The sequence below is a fragment of the Oryzias latipes genome, chromosome 4 (assembly GCF_002234675.1).
Source record: "Oryzias latipes chromosome 4, ASM223467v1".
NCBI classification, from domain to species: Eukaryota; Metazoa; Chordata; class Actinopteri; order Beloniformes; family Adrianichthyidae; genus Oryzias; species Oryzias latipes.
This window is the reverse complement of record NC_019862.2, coordinates 24,298,836-24,319,703: the sequence shown is the minus strand read 5'-3', so window position 1 is coordinate 24,319,703 and position 20,868 is coordinate 24,298,836. Positions and strand designations below refer to the sequence as shown.

Genomic DNA, 20,868 nt, shown 5'->3' with positions numbered 1-20,868 from the left:
TACATAGGTGTTGAATTGATTTATTCTATAAATAACCTCTCTGTTGAAGGAATCTGCTTGTATGAATGCGAAGCATCCCATTTACAGTTTCTCAATTTTCAATCCCACACATAATCCTAGGAATTTTGAGAAGATATCGACATACTTTAGAAGTGTTTATTTGCACCTGCGACAATCCAAGTCTGTTTATCTAACCTAACACCAGCCCAGTGGGGTGTGGTTAACTTTGGCGGTGGTTTGTCACGTTAAAGTAACTCCTGGCAGCAGCTACATGCTTACAGAGATGCAGATGCTCTGAACACACAAAAAGCCAATCACAGGTCAGGGAGATCAGTTGGGTGGGGCATGTGGTAGCCAGTTGTGTGCCAAGAGCTCGCAGCCAGTCAGGAAAGAGTGAATACTGCTGCTGCTGAATGCTTTCAGTTTCTGCTTATTCTTAAGTTTTGATTCTGCCTGTTTTTTTTTTTTTTTTTTCAGTTTAAGAGTTCAGCTGAGTGCATCACAGAGAGAGAGCAGGAAACAGAAACAGAAAGCTTCAGTTGTTAGAGCCCCCCTCCACCAAACACACACACACCTAGAACAGTTAGCTGAGTGAGGCAAACGTTAAAGGAGGAGCCACCCCCAAAGGAGCCCCTCCTTGCGTCCCTGCCCAACTTGAAGGGAAACTCCAGCTCACTTCAGCCTCACAAGGAGCAGCCACTCTCTGCACATCCTCATCCTCAGGTTCACCTCCAGACCAGGGTTTTAAGCCAAGCAACAATGACAACTGAGCCCAAGACTTCCCAAAAAGTAAAGAATGTGTTGCTCGTCATTCTCACGCTTTGGTCCATCGTTTCCATCGTCATCCTCGTTGTTTGGGCCACATCTCCAAACATGAAAGGCGCGGCTCAGTGTCGCGCCGAGCTGCAGGACGCCACGGAAAGACTGGAGGGGGCAAAGGTGAAGTTCCAAAAGGACAAAGTGGCCCTGGAGGAGAAAGTGGAGGAAGCGAGGGGGGAGAACAACCAGAAGAAAAGAGAGATCTTACTCCTGATGGAGAGGCAAAACACGACCAACGCCAAGCTGGAAGAGAGCCGCCAGGAAAATGTGAGTTTCCATCATTTTCTGATAAAAAATGTAAGGATTTCATTTTATCATCTGTTCAGTGTGAACTGAGCAAAGATAATCAATTATAAACAACTACTTACCATCTATTTAGGCACATCTAAAGAGACAGCAAAAGCAGAAAAAAATAAAGAGAAAAATAATTTTCTGTGCCATCAATTTTTCTTTTCATCTACATTTTGGTTAGATTTTTGCAGCTTTGTAAAAATTTGGAGGTGATCAGATGCAGACTGGAAAAGGCCCCATTTATTTGCTTTCTGTTATGCATTAATAAAGGTCTGCAGGTCCTTTGCTGAGCATAAAACATGATTTCATTTGAAAACAGATAGCAATTTATGTACCGAAATCTTCCTGTTACGTAAACAGAAAAAAAAAAAAAAAAAACTTGTTTTCACTTTTAACTTTTGAAAAGTGCAGCTTTAAAACTGAGAGCTTACCTCAGAGCTGTCCTTAGACTGAGGTCAATGCTGTTGGCTCAAAAACCAAATATTTGAACACAGCTGAGCCTCAAAAGCAACAGCTCGAGTCAGGAAAGACGCAGAGAAACTGACAGATATGCTAACCTGCTGAAACAAACAGAGCAGGACTCCTCTTCCTTGACCCCCCCCCCAGCACCACTTCCCCTCACCTCCTCCCCATTCCATCGTCCCTCCTGTTCGGAATTGTTGTTCCCCCCTTCACTTTCTCACAGAGCCCAGTTGGAAAAAGTGAATGTTTGTCGTCCACTCCCCCCTCAGTGTTCCTTTCCTTTTCCTCAGCCTCATTTTTCCATTCCTCAAGCTACACTCATGGAGGAAATTAATGTGAAAAAATAAAAAAAAACAGGACACCCCCACATCATAACTGTGGATTATAGCTCTGAAAAGGAATGGCACTCAAATTTCATTTAAAAAGGTTTCTAAACAACCCGAGAGCTGAAAATTATTTTGCAGTTCAAAGGTCAAAGTGTGAACTTGTGAAAGTCATTCATCAACTGTCTTCCCAGTTTAGCGTTTGCATTCAGACGGGAATGCTCCACGTGACCCTTCATCATCTGATCACTGCACCTCTGAAGCTAAGCTCCACGGCCTTTGCCGACAAGCGTTCAACCGACCTCGTAAATACGTGTTTCAGGTCTCCATGTTCAAAACATTTGCGTTCACGCAAAGCTACGCACATTTTAAAGGCTGTTTTCATACAAAATGTGTGGGCATTGAACACACACTAAGTTGTTAAACCAGGTCAGATTTTGACCGATCATGGACTTGGATTAGGTAGTGACATTCAGAAAAAAAAAAAAAAATCCAAGAAATGACATTGTCTGAATTTTGAAGAATTTATTTGCCTAATGGTGCAAGAAAATGTATCCAGCTTTTAGAACCAAGAAAGACTTCTGTTGCTCACAGACCTGTTACTGTGTTGTTAGTGAGCCCTTTAAAATCCTTTAGGGCCTACACACATTAAGGTTCAGTGTTTTCTCCAAGGACAATTTGAATTGTGACTATGGGCCCCAACTGGCCAGGAGATGAAAAATATCGATTAACCATAAAAGCACCATGAACCATTGGTTGACTTTAAACACACCCATACGGCTGTGCCATTGCTCATCTTTGGGGCCTGCATGCAAGTAGCAGCAACATTTTACGAGGCAATGCTCCACACCCTAACTTAACGCATTGGTGTTGTGGTTGTGAAGGTAGAGCTCACACAACCACTTCCTGAGTCTACAACCAAGCAAGCTGCCAAAATTATTACCGGTGCCCTATGCATTTGTCAATTGGGATAGAATTCTCTGTTTTCTCTACACTTTTAAATGGAGAAAGGGTGTTTGTTGTTGATCAATTAGCTAACCATCCAACTGCTAGGGTTGCTCATAAAACATTGTGATCACTGGTGGAAAAGGCAGGAATAAGGGAGGCTGTCATCCGTGAAAAGGATCTGGTCCTCTTTATTTAAAGGAACCAGATTCTTGGGTTGCTGTTTTGTCATGACAGGTCACCTGACAGTCCCATGAACCATAGATCAGTTAAGTACAGTGTTCTGCAGATTTCCTGGGGAGAGATAAGTCAGCCGAATACTTCTGCAAAGCTTGACTACCTAATACTGACAGGGTAACAAGGAGGCAGTCTTCCTGGGATACACACCTTGACTGTTTATAAGAGCTGGACTGAGTGACCTCCCGACCCTGCCGTTCAGGAAGTACCCACTGACTCCAAGAAGCCAAAATCCCGCAGACTTCTTTAGAGAAATAAACAGCTATTACTCAGTCATTCTATTCGTCAAAATTCTTGCTCTGATACCTTATTTTAACATGTTCCTGTTAATCCTAACTTTTTTCAGATTTTTTCTGTAGTGCAAGGTATTCAAGTTATAAAAAGACCAATCAGATGCCTCAATAAAAGTATGTGGTCTCGTGCTGAACATTACAAAACAATTGACGAGAGTGATTGCCATTGAAATGTTGACTCTGGCCGACTCGGACCAATCAATGCTTACTGACGTCGTCTGGCTCCAACATGGTGGTGTGCGTGTGTGTATGTGAGCTAGCTGACCCCTGAGTAGCTCGGTTGGTAAGGTGAGCTACCATGCAGGAATCCAGGGTTCGATTCCCGGAGGGGAAGAAACAATGGTACTGGGGGCAATTACCAAATCAATGACGAGCAGTTAACATCACTCAGTGAGGGTCCTTAGGCAAGGCCCTTAACGCTTCTGCCTCCCGAGCGCAGTTCAGTTGCAGCTCACCGCTCCCCTAGGGAATGGGTCAAATCTCTTGGAGAGACGTCTTGTTTGATGCAGTAGATGTGTCTTGTTGTTCCGCTCAATATTGACACTACCACATTTATCACCCCATAAGATACACTTACACATTGTTTTCAAAACTGACAGTGTGCTTAATAGTCCGGAGTGCCTTCTATATTGGATTCATTCTGGTTGTGTTTGTGTGGTTGTGATTTTGAGAGGTTCTCAGTGGTCTGTAATAAGGTCAGTCTGTTTTTTTTATGAGTTGCTAACAAGGTTGGGTGTTAATGGTAATATGCTAATGTGTTGCAGTATCGGACAGTGTTTTTTTTTATGAGTTACTAACAAGGTTGGGAGTTGGCATAGTTTGCATAGTCACTGTCACAATTGTGTTAACGGTATCCTCTTAAAACGTAGCTAACGAGTGGCGTGTTAAAAACTACTTCTAGAGTTACTGTGAACACAGTTAATGAAATCTGACTGACTGATGGGGTTTTTATCTGACTCTTTTGTCTCGCTTAATGAAACCTTATAGTTTTTTGTGCCTTATATATGACAATATATAATATGGTAGATGAAACGGTCTTTCCAAACCTCACCATGGTAGCAGAGTTTGGCTGTTACTACCACAAAGCTGTTTCTCTTGGAGTTCATTGCTGGGTTCCAACCTCTGTGTGACATTGATGATCATTAGCACCTGTTTGGTATAGTTAGTTTATCATCAACCTGACAATGATCCTACAAAATCCTTGACTTTGTGCACGAACACATGAAATTGATGCACCATTGACAGGCCATCGATATTTATATTTCTTTTTATTACCGTAATTTATGGTATAGGTAGACAACATATTTGTATATGAAAAGACAGAATCTGTCCAATTGAATAAACTGCTTTGACAGCACAACAGGAAAACGACAGGCCAAGAAATAAAGGACTTTTTCTAACTTTTGACATTATTTTTCTTTTTCCTGCGAGCTTAAACCTCATGCTGCAGTTGAAGCAGTTTGCATCACGACTCAATAACAACTCCTGTCTCAGAGCCACGCTGGGAGCGTTTCCACCTGTGACTTTGTTCTTTTAGCCGGTTTCAGGCTCCTTGTGCCATCAGCTGTGAAATGTTTGGACTGCCTGTGACATTTGCAGACGTTGTGTGATATGTGGAAGGAGAGGGTTCAGATTTTTCATATTTTATGCTACACCAGCTACAGTTATTTCATTCCATTTCTTTTGTATCTTATGTATTTAAAAAAAAAAACAATTCAAGCTTCATTCAATTGGCACATTTCCTCTGCTCCTGATTCACAATAATTTGAATATAGAAATGCTCAAAAATGAAATTTTGATCGTAATTTCAATTGCACACTGCATATGTCTTCAATCATTAAAAAGATGCCAAAAGAGCATTTTACAAACAGCAAAAACACCATTTTCATTGGAGTGGGACTTTAACAATGATAACAATTAGGACTGAAATCAGTCTAAGTTACAAGTATGATTTAGCAACATAGAAAGGAAAGGACATTAGTCGATATTAAGAGGATCTAGCAAAATAAAGACCAAGACAAAGAAAAATAACTTAATAAAGACTATCACTGGTGTAATGGTTGTTGCAGGGTCAAGCCATTTATTTTTGCAGCAATATGCTTTAACAAATTCTAACTGACAGAGCTCCAAACCCTAGTCATAAATGAGTGTATTGTATATTTTTTACATTTTTTTTTCTTTTCTGTGTCACCTTCTCATTTTTCAAACATAACTTTCTTCTTTGATAATTTTTAGTTGTTTTTTTTGCTTAAACAGTTAAAGCTCCGATTTGTTTTTGCATATTCATTCTTATCAAAGCAAATCTTTAAAATTATGAAATCCTCCTAGTAAACATTGAGAAGAAATGAAAGGGGTCTGCTGCTCCCATGAGCGAAATATCTTGAGAGATTATTTAAATATAAATAACAGATTCAGAGATCAATTTATAAGTAAGAAGAATTCTGCTGAACACTGTCATTCATTTTGATGTTCAGAGCAGGGGGCGTGGGTTTGAGTCTGTTCACTGCAAAAACTGAATCTTAAGAAAGTAAAAAGACCATTGTAAAACTGTCTTATTTTCTGCCTTGCAAGAAAAAATGATCTTATCAAGAAAACATTTTAATAGCCAAAAGATTTTAGTTTGAAAAAACATTTCTTTGTGACAAAAATGTTTTTTTTCTTGAAATAAGACTTCTCGGTAAGACAAATTTCCTTACCCCATTGATAGATTTCTTTTTGGCTTGTGGAAAGATAATCTGCCAATGCAGAAAGAATTATTAACTTTTTTCTAAGAGGGTTGTTTTGGCAGTGTTCGTCCGGCATCAGTGTCCAAATCCTGGTATGAGAATCTTGATCAAAAGTTGACGGAATGAGCAGCAATGCGTCTGCACAGCATCAGCGATCCTATCAGCTGGTTCTAAGTCTTGAACTAACAGCGACAGCTGCGTGCAGTGAAAGGAATGTTGACAAAGGTTGTTCTCGGCCTTCCTGCTTTCAGTCAGCAGCTCAGCAACGAGGATGGAGAGTCTAGAATATTTGTATTATGCATTTTAACTCCTGATGCTGAAAAGATGAGGTTCGCGTATGCAGAGAACAAAGACATGAAGGTAGAGGATGGAGAAGACAAGGTTAGTTGGAGGAAGCTGATTCATTGTGGCGACCCTTGAAGGAGGTACCGGTATTTGCATCCAACTTTAAACATAGAACGTTTTAAATAGCAAATCTCTACAAAACTTCAGGAAATTTTCAGGATTTTTAAAAGAAAAGTCTGAATTTGCTTATTTAAATTTCTCAATCCACAAATAAAACTCAGATCAAACAGGGATTTTTGTCCTAACTGGGGTGTCAGCCCTCGTTGGTGTCAAAGTAGTAAAGCTGTACTGAGAGAGTTAAACTGAAGCCTCTCCATAAGCAAGTGTTGCTGCCTTTCTTCTGTAGCATAATTAAAAATAAAAGTCAAAACCAGAAATTCTTTTTCATTTTCAAAATGAAGCTACATTTTTTGACTCAAAACTAAAAAGAAAAAGCAATCCGCCAAAATGCTTTTTCATTTTCTACTTCAACACCGCTTATTCTGTCACTTAATTAAAATAATAAAGAAAATGGTTTTTGACATTTCATTTTCAAAAAGTTATCTGGTAAATGTGGTGCAAAATTCATTTAGAAATGTCTACTTTGACAATTAATATGGATTAACAGAAATGCTTTTTCATTTTCAAAATGAAGCTGCTTCAAATGACCCAAAATTAAAATGAAAAAGCATTCAAGGAAAATGCTTTTTCCTTTTCTACCAGTGTGTGAATGTGTGAGTGAATGTGTGTGTGACTGGGTGAATGGGTCTGTGACTGTAAAGAGCTTTGTCCTTGTAGGAAGAAAGGCGGTATACAAGTATACGCCATTTACCATTTACTTCAACACTGCTTATTCTGTGTCTTAATTAAAATGATAATGAAAATGGTATTTGACATTTAATTTTCAAAAGGTTCTCTGGTAATTGTGTAGCAAAATTCATTTAGAAATGTCTAATTTGACAATTAAAATGGATTAACATTTCATTTTCAAAATGTAACTGCACCAAATGACTCAAAATTAAAATGAAAACTCGATACTTCAAAATGCTTTTGAAACTCTGTGCTGGCAATGCCACAATGAGCATCTTGGATGTGAATATGTGGGAATTACATCAGCCTTTATTTTGTTCTGGACACCACTGGAAACCCAAATTCATATGATGGTTTAGTTTCTCAGATGTGCGTAGCAGCATTTCCTCCTCCTGCGCTTCGAAGCTTCCCTGGACTAGCTTTGTCTCCGGGCTAGCGGGCCGAGTTTAGCTCCGCGTTAGCTCTGTCCGAAGCGGGGCTTCCAAAGGAGGCTGTGGTCCCAAACTCTGGACCGCATAAGGCGGAAATGCTGCTACGTAGTCCCGAGAAGCTGTGTACAATCACCAGGAGTGCAAAACTGTCACAAAGCCATCTCCCCTGCTGCTAACACTAGGCTACAAACCTGTCCGCACTGCTCCTAGACTGTCTGTGCCCTTTGGCAGCCAGCCAGACACATGGAGATAGCACTGACGTCATCGCCCCGCCTCCCCTCTGGAAAATGCTAAGTCCAATTGAATTATGAGACACTATTCGCACGGTCACACTCTTTGCATTTTCGTTTTAATTAAGACACAGAATACGTGGTGTTGAAGTAGAAAAGGAAAAAGCATTTTGAAGTATTGATTTTTCATTTAAATTTTGAGTCATTTGATGCAGTTACGTTTTGAAAATTAAAAATCATTTCTGTTAATCCATTTTAATTGTCAAATTAGACATTTCTAAATGAACTTTGCTACACATTTACCAGAGAATTTTTTGAAAATGAAATGTCAAATACCATTTTCTTTATCATTTTAATTGAGTGACAGAAAAAGTGTTTTTTTGGTAGAAAAGGAAAAATCATTTTAGCGGATTGCTTTTTAATTTTAATTTTGAGTCAAAATGCAGCTTCATTTTGAAAATGAAAAAGCATTTCTGGTTTTGATTTTGATTTTTAATTACGCCACACAATCGCTTCCATACTCTGCAGGCTCTTAGTAACATGTGTTTTTTCCTCTGGGGTGTGTTTATTTTGTGCCGCAGGTTGTCCTCAACTGGAACATCAGCGCGCTACAGGAGGAGGTGAAGCAGCTGCAGCAGAAGGAGGCAAACCTCACGGCTCACATCAGCCTGCAGGAAGGTGAGGGGAAAAAACTCCATCACTGCCATGTAAGGAAACTTTCCCAGAGAGACGCCAGCTTTATTCTCAGCAGCCTATTCCTCCTATGTTGCCATGACGACCATGAGTCATAGTCAATAAACAAATACAAAAGTGGCTGCTTATGGAATCGGGGAAGCCTCTCGTTAAAAAAAAACTTAAATCAGCATTGAAGAGAAGTTGTCAACCACAAAAAATGCAGTCCAGGGTTTCCAGATGAAGACAAAAATAGTTAAATAAAACTGGAGGAAATGTTATGGGATTGGAAACACTGCCTTGTTAGTCATACTCTGGATATAATGAATCAGGAAGGACAGAAAACAAATTCAAGACAGAAAATAATCCATGAACGTTGGAACAAGAAAACATTTCTCAATGACTCAGAGCAGGGGTGTCAAACTCCAGGCCTCCAGGGGCGGCCTTCTGCTGGTTTCCTGCCTTATCTGCTGCTGATTACCTGGATCAGGTGTGTTCAGCCAGTAAGGAGCTTCACTGGCAGGTTGGATGGAAAACATGTTGGATACCGACCCTGGAGACCTGGATTCTGACACTCCTGATTTATCTTTACCTGATAATATTAACAAAATAATGCAAAAATAAAAATCAATCGATCATTCAAACAACTTGATCCTGCTGCTCTAATCATTTTTGTGCCCAGAGGTAAATTGCAGATTGCTTTCAAAAACATTGGTGTCGTTACGGTGCAGTTCAATGAACTTCAGCGTGATTGGAAGACTGATAAAACTAACTGGTGATGGGGGAGCAGCGGATGACATCTTCCCCAGAGGGAAAAATCCCCACTTTTCCACCTGGCAGGCAAAAGTCTGGGTACTGAGGCTTGCCAGGAGAATGTTAACTGTATTGTGCAAAATGTGAAGGTTGGTAGAGGTGGAGTGACAGTATGTGATTCCTTTTTAGGAGCTGGACTTAACTCTGAATGTCTCAGCAAATTCTGAACATTTCAAAGCTCCCATTTCTGTAGCAAACGCAACTCCTCACTGCTCCTCAGAGCTCCAAGAGGCTCTGAGGAGGACCAGTCAGGGCTGTGGAATGTGGGTTTCCCTGTCATGCCCTTGTGCACAGAAGCACTCTGTAATGAAACCTCAGAGAGGTTGCTCACATCTCACTGCCATGCCACAAATCTAGCCAAAAAAAAGAAACACCAGCTTTTGTATCGACCCTTGTAGATGAGATGGAGAAAATATCTGAACACACAGTCATTTCCTTAAATGCCTCAGTGTCCCTCCTGGAAAAGCTAAATCACCTAAATCTGCATTCTACCCAATCATCTTCAGGAGACCGATAAGCCAGGTCACCTGACCATGTTCTCAGGAGTTTTTGGTCGCTCTGGTTTGAGTCTCATCAGAGTCTTATCCATCTTAATAGTGTTTGAGGAACTTTGATTCTGAAGGCTGAAATGTGAGGCGTGTGGTGTGAAATCTTAAGAGCGACTTCCTGTCAGAGCCTCAGTAACAGCAGCAGCTGAGGGTGGAAACGGATGTCAGTGAAGGTCGACTTCCTGCTGCGAACAGCCTGAACAAAAACAAATACTGTGTGATTAAGATATGAACATTGCATTGTGGTCAAGCTGGAGCAAACATCACTTAACTTTTATGTTAACATATGGGAGTTCTATGACTCACCAAAGGGAGACTTTTTTGATTTCCCTTGTAAAGTTCACTCTAAGCAGCTTCAGAGTGCCGTGGCTTGTTACTGTTAAAATTTGGCATTCTGGCGTCTTTTAACGTTTGAAAAAGGTTACTGCTAAAGTTAGGAATCAATTGGGAATAGTTAACGTACCTCACCGATTTTTGGGGCTGTATCTGAAAGAAAAATCCTTATTTTTTTGTTGATCAGCATTTAAAACTATCACAACCACACAGTTATGTTGCATGACACCTAAATAAGTTGCCCTCACGACTAACTCTAGACTATGAATATGATCACATCACAGTTGTGACATGCTTTCTTGATAATGCATTTAGCTCATGGGGTTCACACTGGACTGTCGCTACCGAATACTAGCACATTTCCACCACCTATAGTTGGAGGAGACTTGGGGTGAAATGTCAAAGCGTTGCAAATCTTTTTTTCCACAGCTCTATTCCGATATATAAAAGACTTAGTTTCAAATTTATTTGGTCTGGCACAAACCGTAACTGTTAATTTCTCCTCCATGATCAATTTTCAACCGGTTGGCATTTCCATGAATTAAAAAGGACATCACCCATACGTCATTATCAGATCCAAGTCCCTTAATGATCTAAATTCAACTGGGTTTAAATGCGTGTTCAATGGTCGCGGGTTTGTACGCAGAGTCCAAAAACAGTTGTAGAAAATGGCGTTTCATCGCATGAACATGAAATGCACATTTACATAGATTTTTCATTGGAAGTGGTCGCTTGAACACACGTTGCAGTGTGAACATAGCTTAACAATTTCACTCCTTGTATGACGTTGCCCCGGCAAAAACACAAAGAGAAATAGTCAGACATTGCTTTTATGAAGTTGTAAAAAAAAGGTTTCCACATCTGTGGATGGCGCCTCCCATAGGGAGTTTAAAATCCCAGCAGTCACACTTTCAGTAAGTCTACACATCCTTTAGTCAAATTCACTTAAAACAGCTGGAAACGACCCGTGTTTGTTTCCTGCTTACTCTTTAACACCATCATCCAGGCCGGAGTACGATAAGAAAACAGAGAGATGCAAACAGTTCTCAAATCTTTAAAGAATGTGAAAATGTGAGATCAATGATGGTGCTGTCCATGACGTTTGGAGCTCCCGTTTGCATTCGTTCTTGTAAACAAAAATCATGCAATGTAGATGCAGTCAAGTTACAACAGTCACAGGTAAAAGTTCAGCAAATTTATCTTGAATAATGTTGATAACATTAACAAAATTTATCATCAAGTTAAAATGCCCTCAAACCAAGCCGGGAGTAAATTAAATGAGAATTAAATGACCTTTATTAACAAATTAAACTAAAACAAATTAGATTTGTTAATCTAATTATTCTTTTTAAAAGTTGACATGTTCAAAAATCTCGTGCAGGTCTAAATTGAGCGCGAGCAGTTAGACAGGAGTTGTGATGAGCAGTTAGTTGTATTTAGCTCTGCTGTCTTTTACTGGTTCTTCATATTGTGTTTCTCTGCTTGATGTCCTTAGAGCGCATGGAGGTCCTACAGCAGAACATGACCGAGGCCTTCCATCAGACTGAGGCCTGCGTCAACCTGAGGCAGGCGGATCAAAGCCAAACCATGGCAGCTCAGGCTCTGACCAAGGCCTGCGACTCTCAGAAGCAGTTCCTGCAAAAGCAGATGTAGGAGTTCTCTACTGTGGTTTGTCGTTTCCTGATCAAGGGCATGCTGTCTGCCCTCCTAAACCTGTTTTCATCTCTCTTTACAGTCAAAAGTACAAAGCTGTTGAATGTAACATACCTACGGAGAACAAGCAGGAGGAAAAGTCCTGCCCCCCCTCGGGTGGCGCTTCCGTAATTGTTCCTGTCTCTGGAGCTCCTGCTCTGATACTGCTCATGTGCACCACTCTGCTGCTTACGACCTGTACGTACCTCTTTTGGTTCTTCTGACTATCTTATCCAAAAACTTAATGTTTATCATTCTCACAGAGGTTTGTGAAATGCAGCTCAGATTGTCTGACTTTGTTCTAAACCATACATTCACTTCTGTTTAAATGAACAACCATTCTGACTAAACATAGAAGCTTCCTTCAGGTCAAATGGAGAGGAAGCAGAGCTCACATCACAGACCTTTTTCCCTTTACAAACATTGCTAAACATTGCATAAAAGTGAAATTAAATTTAAACATAACGGAATTTAGGGGGGAAAAAATTTGGTTTGTCAAGGCAACATTTGATATAGTAAGAAATACGTTAATTGTTTGATTGAAAAGTAGACCCAGTTTAATGGGTTTTTTTTTTAAACTTTAGTGTCAGCTAGTTTAGTCAAATTTGTTTTGCTCTTATTTATGAGTTAAAGGAAAAGTCAACTTGTTTCATTCTCACTGGTTTCTTCAGTTAATTCTAGTGTTCCTCAAGGCTTCCTCTTGGTTTACATTGCATTCTTACAAAACATAATGTTTTAATATTTCGTAGATAATTTACTAAAATATCTAACATAAAGACTAAAGCTACACAATGGAGATAAACAGTTATTTTTCCTAAATAAATAACAAAACAAAAAAAAAAGGATGTTGCACAAAACAAATATGATCCAGCTCTCATTTTGTGAATATTCTAAATAAACTAGTTTTGGATTGGCTTCATGAAAGCATGATTAACTTCCAAAGAATATGATGTGAATAAACTTTTTAAACTAATTAAGTCCGCACAAAGGTAAGTTTATTTAAGTTAATAAATAAAGATTTGTTCTCTGAAATTAGTCTAATCTAGAACAGACTAAGATCCAAAATAGGTCAGCCCTTGTGATGCATCTTTCAGTTTATCTCTTTGTTTGGGCTATTATGTGACTTTTATTTTCTTATTTTACCTTTAGATAACAGAATGTATATATATATATATTTTTTTCCCCCTTCAATTCTCAATAAAATGTATAACAATTTGTGAAAAGAAAAGGAAAATGCAAATTAATTAAATATCTTTAAAAAAGTTAAATAGAAAAGTGAAGTGAAGTATTCTTTAAACCCTCATTTATCAGGATAATATGATAAAACCACGATCTTCAGAAGGACTTCAGGTTTTCTCAATAAAGCTAAAAGCTGTTCAGTTTAAACAATATTAGCTCTGCCATGGAAGCCCAACGAATAATAATCATTTCTGGACGTTATGCCCGAGAGTCATGTTTTTTCAGAACCCTCTTTAAAATTAGCAAGCCAAAAATAAATTTGTGGGAAAAACAGGTTTATCTCGAAAAAAAGAAAAATAGCCTACCAGCTTGGCTGAAGGGAACAACGGACATGCACAGACAAATGGTTCTGATTTAAATCCAACCCCAAGCCTCGTGGTCTATTTCGTCTACTGCAGTTTTTCATTTTTTGTCTTTACAGTCCAAACAATTATATAACACATTTTCTTTATGATGCCTTTTAAAAAACTTTCACTGATCTATGTGAAAGATATCCTTACGATCTGAATGACTTCAGCAAGTCAAAGTTTCCTTGAAACAGTAATGTAATCTTAATAATGCAATGTTTTAGTTCTTTTTTAAATCGCTCTACTACATCTGGCTGCCCTCAGATGATTCCACAATAGTTTATCACATAAGTCACTTTATTATCCTCTGACTGTTCATAGTTTTAAGTAAATCTGCTGAAAATGTAAAGACCCACTCTAATGAAAACTGTGTTTTTGGTGTTTCTAACATGTTCTTGTGAGGATAAATATGAAGAAAATTAAGCTTAGAATAGTATTTCTAAGTGTTTATTCAAATTGTTGTCAATCAGGAGCAGATGAAAGACAGCCGTTAGAAAGAGCTTGTAGTTGAACAGCTCCATAAGCTACTATGGGCAAGCCACCAAGCCGCTGCCAATGGAAAAATCTTGTAGGTGTGACGTAGAAGCTACAGTCAGCGGGCCACAAGCTCTCTGCTCCACTTGTAGATCACTAGATCCGCGTGCGTCAATATTTTCATCGTCTGAGCTGGCATCTGGATCTAAACTGTACGGTTGGACAGCTCCATATTGCTCGCTGTTTTTGTTGCACCACTAATGTTAGTTTGGGAGTGTGAGGGGCTGTAAGCTAGCAAGAAAGCATGTAAACAGATAGGTGATGGGAAGTTGGAGCGGGGTCACGCCGCACCAACTGTCCTGCCCACAACCCAGGGATGAATTTAAAATCACCTACTGCTGCTCTGCAGAAACTCTGTCCTAGAAAACAACAAACATTGATAGATTTTGACTATAAATGTCATAATCATAATGAAGAGACCACTAGGAACGCTTTCAGAATAGGTCAAAAGATGATCAGAGTAGGACTTTAAATTTTAAAACAGAAATGCCCCAGAAAGGGCATCATTCTTTAACCTCATTCACCTCTTTGGCTTTTTCGCAGGATTTCAACAAGCTGGATATTAAAAACCAGGACAGCGAGTACTGTGGTCCAAAGTGAGACAGAGTCTGGACCGACTGACGACTGCTGTACAAACTCTCTGTCTGCACAACAAACACGTCGCCATGGAGATGCTGACACACGACGAACGCTTGGACTTTTGCTTTCAGCTCCTTGGTTGAACCAGTTTAGATCTGCTGGTCTCTTTGAGATTCTCTGCTGTTTCCTTTTTTGTCATGTATCTGATCCTGTCCGGCCCAGAGGAGGGATTTTTTCTTCTGCTGCGTGTGTCTCAACTTCATAAGCTTCTTTCGAATGCCTCAAAGTCAAGGCTAGAATTTTTCCTTGTTGCAGTGGACTTAAGCTACTCTGCTACTGGAAGGTGGTGTTCAGTTCAGAGCAAAAGGGTGTGGTTTCAGAAATTCAGCAAATAGGAATGTAAATGTTGAAAATTTGGGGGAATTTGACTGTTAAATTAAAACATTAAGTCCCAACACAAAAGTATTGCCTCCACTGTATGGAAATGATCAATGGCCGGTTTACCCACAAGTCTTTGTCGTGTTTAACACAATTGAATAGCACAATCAACAAAGTACCAACCTGCACTGGAATAAACAGAGTAAACACAGTGCTGATTTAACAAGCTTTGTCAGATGCTTGTTTAAACAGTAGGTTGGAAAATTAAACCTAAAAAAATTCACAATGATGTTGGTTTTGTACATTTCTTTTTCGGGTTTGCCAAACAATTACTGGATGGCATTTGCGGACCATGAATTACACACCCTGGCCTTCAGTAGTGCTATGTCTGAATCACTCAACTCCTTGTTAACCATTTGATGATGCAGAAACCACCTTTACATTGCATATTGAAAATTCCTGTAGCCACAATAAATGTCTCTAAATAAACGGAATAATCAAAAAACAGTAAACAATTTTCGTTTTGCAACTACAGCCAGCAAAAAACATTGAAAATGACCACATAAATTTGGAATATTATATTTATCATTTCACTCATCAATAAAATCGGATTATTTAAAGACAAAATCCATCCTCCTCTCTTTCCTTAGAAACAGTTCGATCAACTTGTCATGTAGATTATTGCGCTTCAGTTCCGTCATGAAGTCCTTTTTTATTCCATCAAGGCCAGTGCTGAGAGCCGAATCTGTCCAGTGTTTCTACGTAGGTTTTAATTTCAATTCAATTCAAAGGGTTTAGTATCATATGCACAGTAAGAAACGGGTTTCCCTGCACAATCTAATTCTTTCTTTGCTGTCTGCTCCGAATGCCAAAAAGTATCGAGGAAACTGAAAAAATTCACACACAACAAACACACAAAAACACAAGATGTCGAGTGGCAAATTGTAGAAGTGCAAATGTGCAAAAAGTGATAATAACAGTAGCGAACGATGAGGATGTACAAGTTGAGTCTGGGGGTCCTGCACTTCACACTCCTGTACCTCCGTCCTGAAGAGAGGAGAGTGAACAGACCTTGTTGTGGGTGGGTGGGGTCCTTGACAATGGAGGCAAAACTGAAGGTAAATGGTGATTTACCAACAGAATTTGAATTCTCTAAAATTCTGTCTTCATTATTTTGGTGGATGGAAGCCTAATTTATGTAAAATATATGTACTTCAAATTAATTTAAAAATGTTTTAATGGACTTCGGGAAATGCACAAATCTTTTAATTATATTCTAATTTGGAAATGGTCTGCATGATGACCGTTTCATTGCTATGGTTTTGGGCTGCAGTCTTAGTTTTGCCTTAGTTTGGAGAGAATTTAGTGCCACCTCTTTTAGAATAGAATGCCTTTATTGTCACTGTACACATGTATAATTCGCATCACACACGCATACAGTGAAATGAGAGCCACTCACTGTTCAGTGCAAACATGCACGAGAAAAATAATTTCACAAAATAATAAAATAATAAAATTATTTCACAGAAAAGAAAAGTACAATTTACAAAAGTACAAAAACGTTTTTAACCTGCATGTTTGACATTAATCTGTATTCTGACTGACATTTACATGACCCATTTTTGTTGCATGTGGAGCCAAATTAGGCCAAAGGAAGTGGCAAAAGGTGGAGCTGTAAAAACTGATAAAACCACAGGAAGCGGGAACTGGAAATTAGACTTCATGGAGGTTCTCTTTATTGTTGTTTTTGATTATTATGTCTTTACCCTTGTGCATCTTTGGCTTGCTGATCTGCTAAACCTTCCCTGGTGTATCCGTGTTTGTGGTTTTATGTCAAGTTTACTTCTTAAGGGACGTTTGTCTTCTTTGCCAAAACAAATGTTTCCTTTTATTATTTTCCCTAAAACAAGTCTGTTTTCCTGAAAACGGACCCATGCTCTCGTGTCCTTAACTGCTCTGTCATTTACAGGAATCAAATATTTTTGGGTTTTTTTTGCTCTGGGGCTTTGGCCAGTCGTTCCTGCAGATTTTGGCAGTATCCTCCTGCTCAGCAAGCCAAGCTGTCTCCTGTACATCCAGCTGCTGACACAACTGTGTTGCAGCACTCCAGCCTGGAGTAACCCTGTGGAATGCAGACATTGGCCATGGCTGCAGTCTGCACTCCTCTCTCTGCAGGAAAGTGTCTCTCAGGGCTGGGGAGGTTCACTAAAGGTCAAGCCCTTATTTTTATTGTAAACAAAAAAAACTTTTATTTTCCCTTCAATTGTGTGCAAATGTGACCACAAATCTGGAAAAAGATTGTGTCTCCATGATGTCTCAGGTGCAAAATATGAGGCAACAGAGCTGCCAAACCTGAAAACATGACTAGATTTACTGAACTAAATACCCTTTTTCATATTAGGACACAAACTTATGTCATAACAGCCAGAAGGTCTTAACCCTACGTGACATTATAGCAAAAACACAATTCTTAAAAATTCTGTTCACAGCAAACCATTTGTTCAAAAGACACAAACAGGAGTAGCTTGTTCGACATCTTTTAAAAATGTTCCTTTACTGTTTGAGGCTGGAGCTACACAGTGGTGCTCTCGCCTCACAGCAAGGAGGCCCTGGTTTGAATCCCAGCTGGGTTCTTTCTGTGTGGAGTTTGCATGTTCTCCCTGTGCATGTGTGGGTTTTCTCTGGGAACTTCCTTTCACAGTCCAAAAACATGTTTCCTTGGTTATTTTTTAATTGTCCTAGGTGTGCATGGGAGTGTGTTCAATAGACTGGCGGCTTAAGGCGTACCCTACCTTTGCCCAACAGTAGTTGGGTAGGCTCAAGCAGCCCAGTCACCCTAAAAGGGATTAAGCAGCTTCAGAAGATGGACAGATGGATGTTTGAGCTAATGCATAGTTACTTTGTAAGCTGGTTTAGTAGGTGGTTGTGATGGCTCAGAATATCTTTCTATTTAGTGACCAAGTCTTCTGTAAACCCTGACCGGTTTCTGTGACTGGATTTTAGATTTTGGATTGGATTTCTTGTGGCTTTTGACGGATCTATGTCATCACCCTGCCTCTTTTTGAACAAAACATTCAATCTCAAGCCTCTGTTCCCGCCTGGAGTTCCTGTCAGGCCTCAACCCTTTGACAGTGGGGCATCTTCACCTTTCTGTGCTCTGCATGAAGCCACCTCAGTTTATCATCAACGTTAGTCACTGCTTGGTCTCTGCTCTCCATCTGATCTCATTCTGTTCAGCTACAGCCACACCATCAGTGGACTGGAGACGAGTGAGGAACCTTTTCACCACCTGGAGGAGATGCATTATGAATGGTCTCTACCTCTAATGTGACTAAGGTTGTGTGTGTCCAGACCAAATAGACCTTTGTCATATTTTCTTGCCATTTGTTTAGGTAAGGCAAGTTTACATTTATAGCTCAATTCATTCAATCAAAGTGCTTCACAAAACAAAAAAATGCATTAAAATCACAACACGTAATAGTGCAAAGATTAAAAACATATTTAAACATTATAAAAAAATGAAAATGAAAAGCGTGGCCAATAAGGACCCTTCCATTAATGGAAATGTTTTGAGTCTAGATTTGAATTTTAACAAAGTGGCGCATGTTTCACAACCTCAGGGAGACTCTTCCAGCTGTTTAGTAAAGTAATTAGTGTTATCTAAAATGCACTGATGGGTCATGGGTCAAGAGTGATCACAACAACCAAACAAAACTTTACTTTTGGGTCAATGGCAGTCTGGCGGGGAACAACTGCTGTGTTTTAAGGAAGTCCTCTAACCATGGTTTAAACTTTTAACTTGGAATTCATTTGCCACCGTGCTGCTAGTCCGGGACCTTTCACATCCAGCAGAGTGTGCTGCAGATGAACCCCTCCATGTAGTGAGGCACTTTTTGTCATCAAAAACATCAATGTGTCACAGCATACACAACAAAAGCATCACAGGAGGAATTCCATCCCTTTAAAGTCCGATCTTATAAGCAAAATAAAACAACCGTTTCTGTCAAGTAGTAATTTAAAACACAGCAGACGCCACCTTCTAAAAACTCAAGATCAAACTCAAGCAAAGGCTTAGTTACTCTATTTCCACTTCATGAACAATTTCCTTTTTTATATGCATTCATGAACATGCAAGTTTTGCAACATTCTGGTTTTTTTTTTAGATAAAGAAATACTTGAACTCTACCAAGAAACACTAAAATTTTAACTTTGCCTCTGACTGACATTAAAATGTCAAGAGTTGACATGAAACAAACAGAAAAGGCCTTTCAGATCACCGCAGCTACAAATGTAGTCATATTGGGAAAGACAGGAGAAGCAGAAAAAAACATTTTTACACAAAACTTTACAAAACTGCTGCGTTTGTTTTGTGTCTGAGGTGGATAACTCAAAGCTGAAATGGTAAAAGAAACAAACCATAATTACCTTGATCCACTACTTGAACTGGGGTAACCAGAGGCCAGTTGGGCTCTGGTTGGGTCATTTTTGATAAGGTGGTCAAAATTTGAAGAATTCCATTCCCTTCAAAAGAGAAAGTGTTTTATTTCTGCTGGGATGTGATTTCAGGATTGATGGGGTGAAACCCTGGGTTACCACAAGAGAAGAACTGCTACAGACACTCACCTGAATCTGCAGCAGCGGCACATTTGGTTCCAATCTAGTTTTCGTCAATGTCTTTAAAAAGTTCTTTGAGTTTAGTTTCATCTTCTTTTAAAGCTACAGACACACCAGGCTTGGGCCTCGCCTTTAAGAAGGCGCTAAACGCAGGTTTGGCCCATGGTGTTCACACCGGACAAGCAGGAAGGGGCTTCTTCATTATTTCTTTCTACTTCTTTCTACTGTTTACTGGCTCATGTCTGCCACCTACAGTTTGAAAAAGCTTGGTGCGAAAAGTCCTAGTGGCTCAAATCCTGCCCCAGGTTTTCTCTTTAACAGCTCCATTCCAATATATGAAAGATTTGGTGTCATAAAATTCCAGTCGGACATAAACGGCAATTATTCATTTTTCCTCCATGATCAGTTTTCAAACAGTTGGCAGTTCCGTGAATTAAAAGGGATGGTATCCATACGTCACTAGTGGTTGCTTGAACATGCGGATGTGAACGGAGCTTTAGTGTTGTTGTGGAAGTGGCTCCTAAAATTTTCTGTACTGTCTCAACGGCCATTGCAGCAGCTAAATCTGGCTTTCTTGCAGACTTGATCAAAGACAGCTGCCACTCATTTTGTAGCAAATGCTGTTTTTCTTCTGTCCGTCTTGTGTCATAGTGTTACGGTTTTGCACCAATGTGTGCCTTTTAAACTTTACTTGGCATGTGGCATTTCTGCAGCTTCATTGTTTAGTATAGACTTGCTGCTGGACCACTTGATCACTAATGACCTCCATTCTGATCTGACCTGTAGTGGTGAAAAATGTCTCCCAGGCAGTGCAGTTGACAGGTAGATCACCCATTTTTTCCCTCTAACTTTAGCTAAGTGTAACGTCTACATTTAGCTAAACATCTTCATGACTTTTTTCAAATGGCAAGGCAAGTTTATTTGTATAGCACAATTCATACACAAAGTAATTCAAGGTGCTTCACAAAACAGAAAAATGTATTAAAATCACAATACATCATAGAAATAATCAATGAAAAATTTACTTTAAAAGAAAAGAAAAAAAATTTTTGAAAACTGATTTAAAAATAAAGGAAGGAAAGGAAAGAAAAGTGCAGATAGGACCTTTCAGTCATATACATAAATGTACCAGCTTCTGTCTTTGTAAACAGAAGCGGTGCTTTGATGATGCTGGAACAAAGGTTGACAAACGTCACATAAAAATGTGTGGCTTCACATCAAACCTGCT

General features: G+C 39.4%; 2 protein-coding genes across 2 annotated transcripts in view; one reads left to right on the top strand and one right to left on the bottom strand.

Annotated features, from left to right (window-relative positions):
- Positions 1-19,792, bottom strand: part of LOC110014966 — a 29,453-nt gene extending 9,661 nt beyond the window's left edge. Inside the window, exons 1-2 of the mRNA XM_020702584.2 lie at positions 19,650-19,792; positions 19,452-19,547 (exon numbers count right to left, since the gene is read on the bottom strand). Coding sequence (XP_020558243.1) covers positions 19,452-19,547; positions 19,650-19,672 — 119 coding nt within the window. The 5' untranslated portion in view covers positions 19,673-19,792. The remainder of the gene's footprint in view (positions 1-19,451; positions 19,548-19,649) is intronic.
- LOC101170016 (cingulin) lies at positions 591-15,535 on the top strand. The gene is made up of 5 exons (XM_004068156.4): positions 591-1,086; positions 8,473-8,569; positions 11,753-11,906; positions 11,993-12,147; positions 14,613-15,535. Coding segments are annotated over exons 1-5 (735 nt in total). The 5' UTR covers positions 591-759; the 3' UTR covers positions 14,615-15,535.
- Positions 19,793-20,868: the final 1,076 nt, after the last annotated feature.

Coding starts and splice junctions, on each gene's coding strand:
- LOC101170016 (XM_004068156.4), top strand. CDS start 760: ATGACAACTGAGCCCAAGACTTCCCAAAAAGTAAAGAATGTGTTGCTC. Junction 8,570..11,752: donor TCACATCAGCCTGCAGGAAG/GTGAGGGGAAAA, acceptor TGATGTCCTTAG/AGCGCATGGAGGTCCTACAG. Junction 11,907..11,992: donor CAGTTCCTGCAAAAGCAGAT/GTAGGAGTTCTC, acceptor CTCTCTTTACAG/TCAAAAGTACAAAGCTGTTG.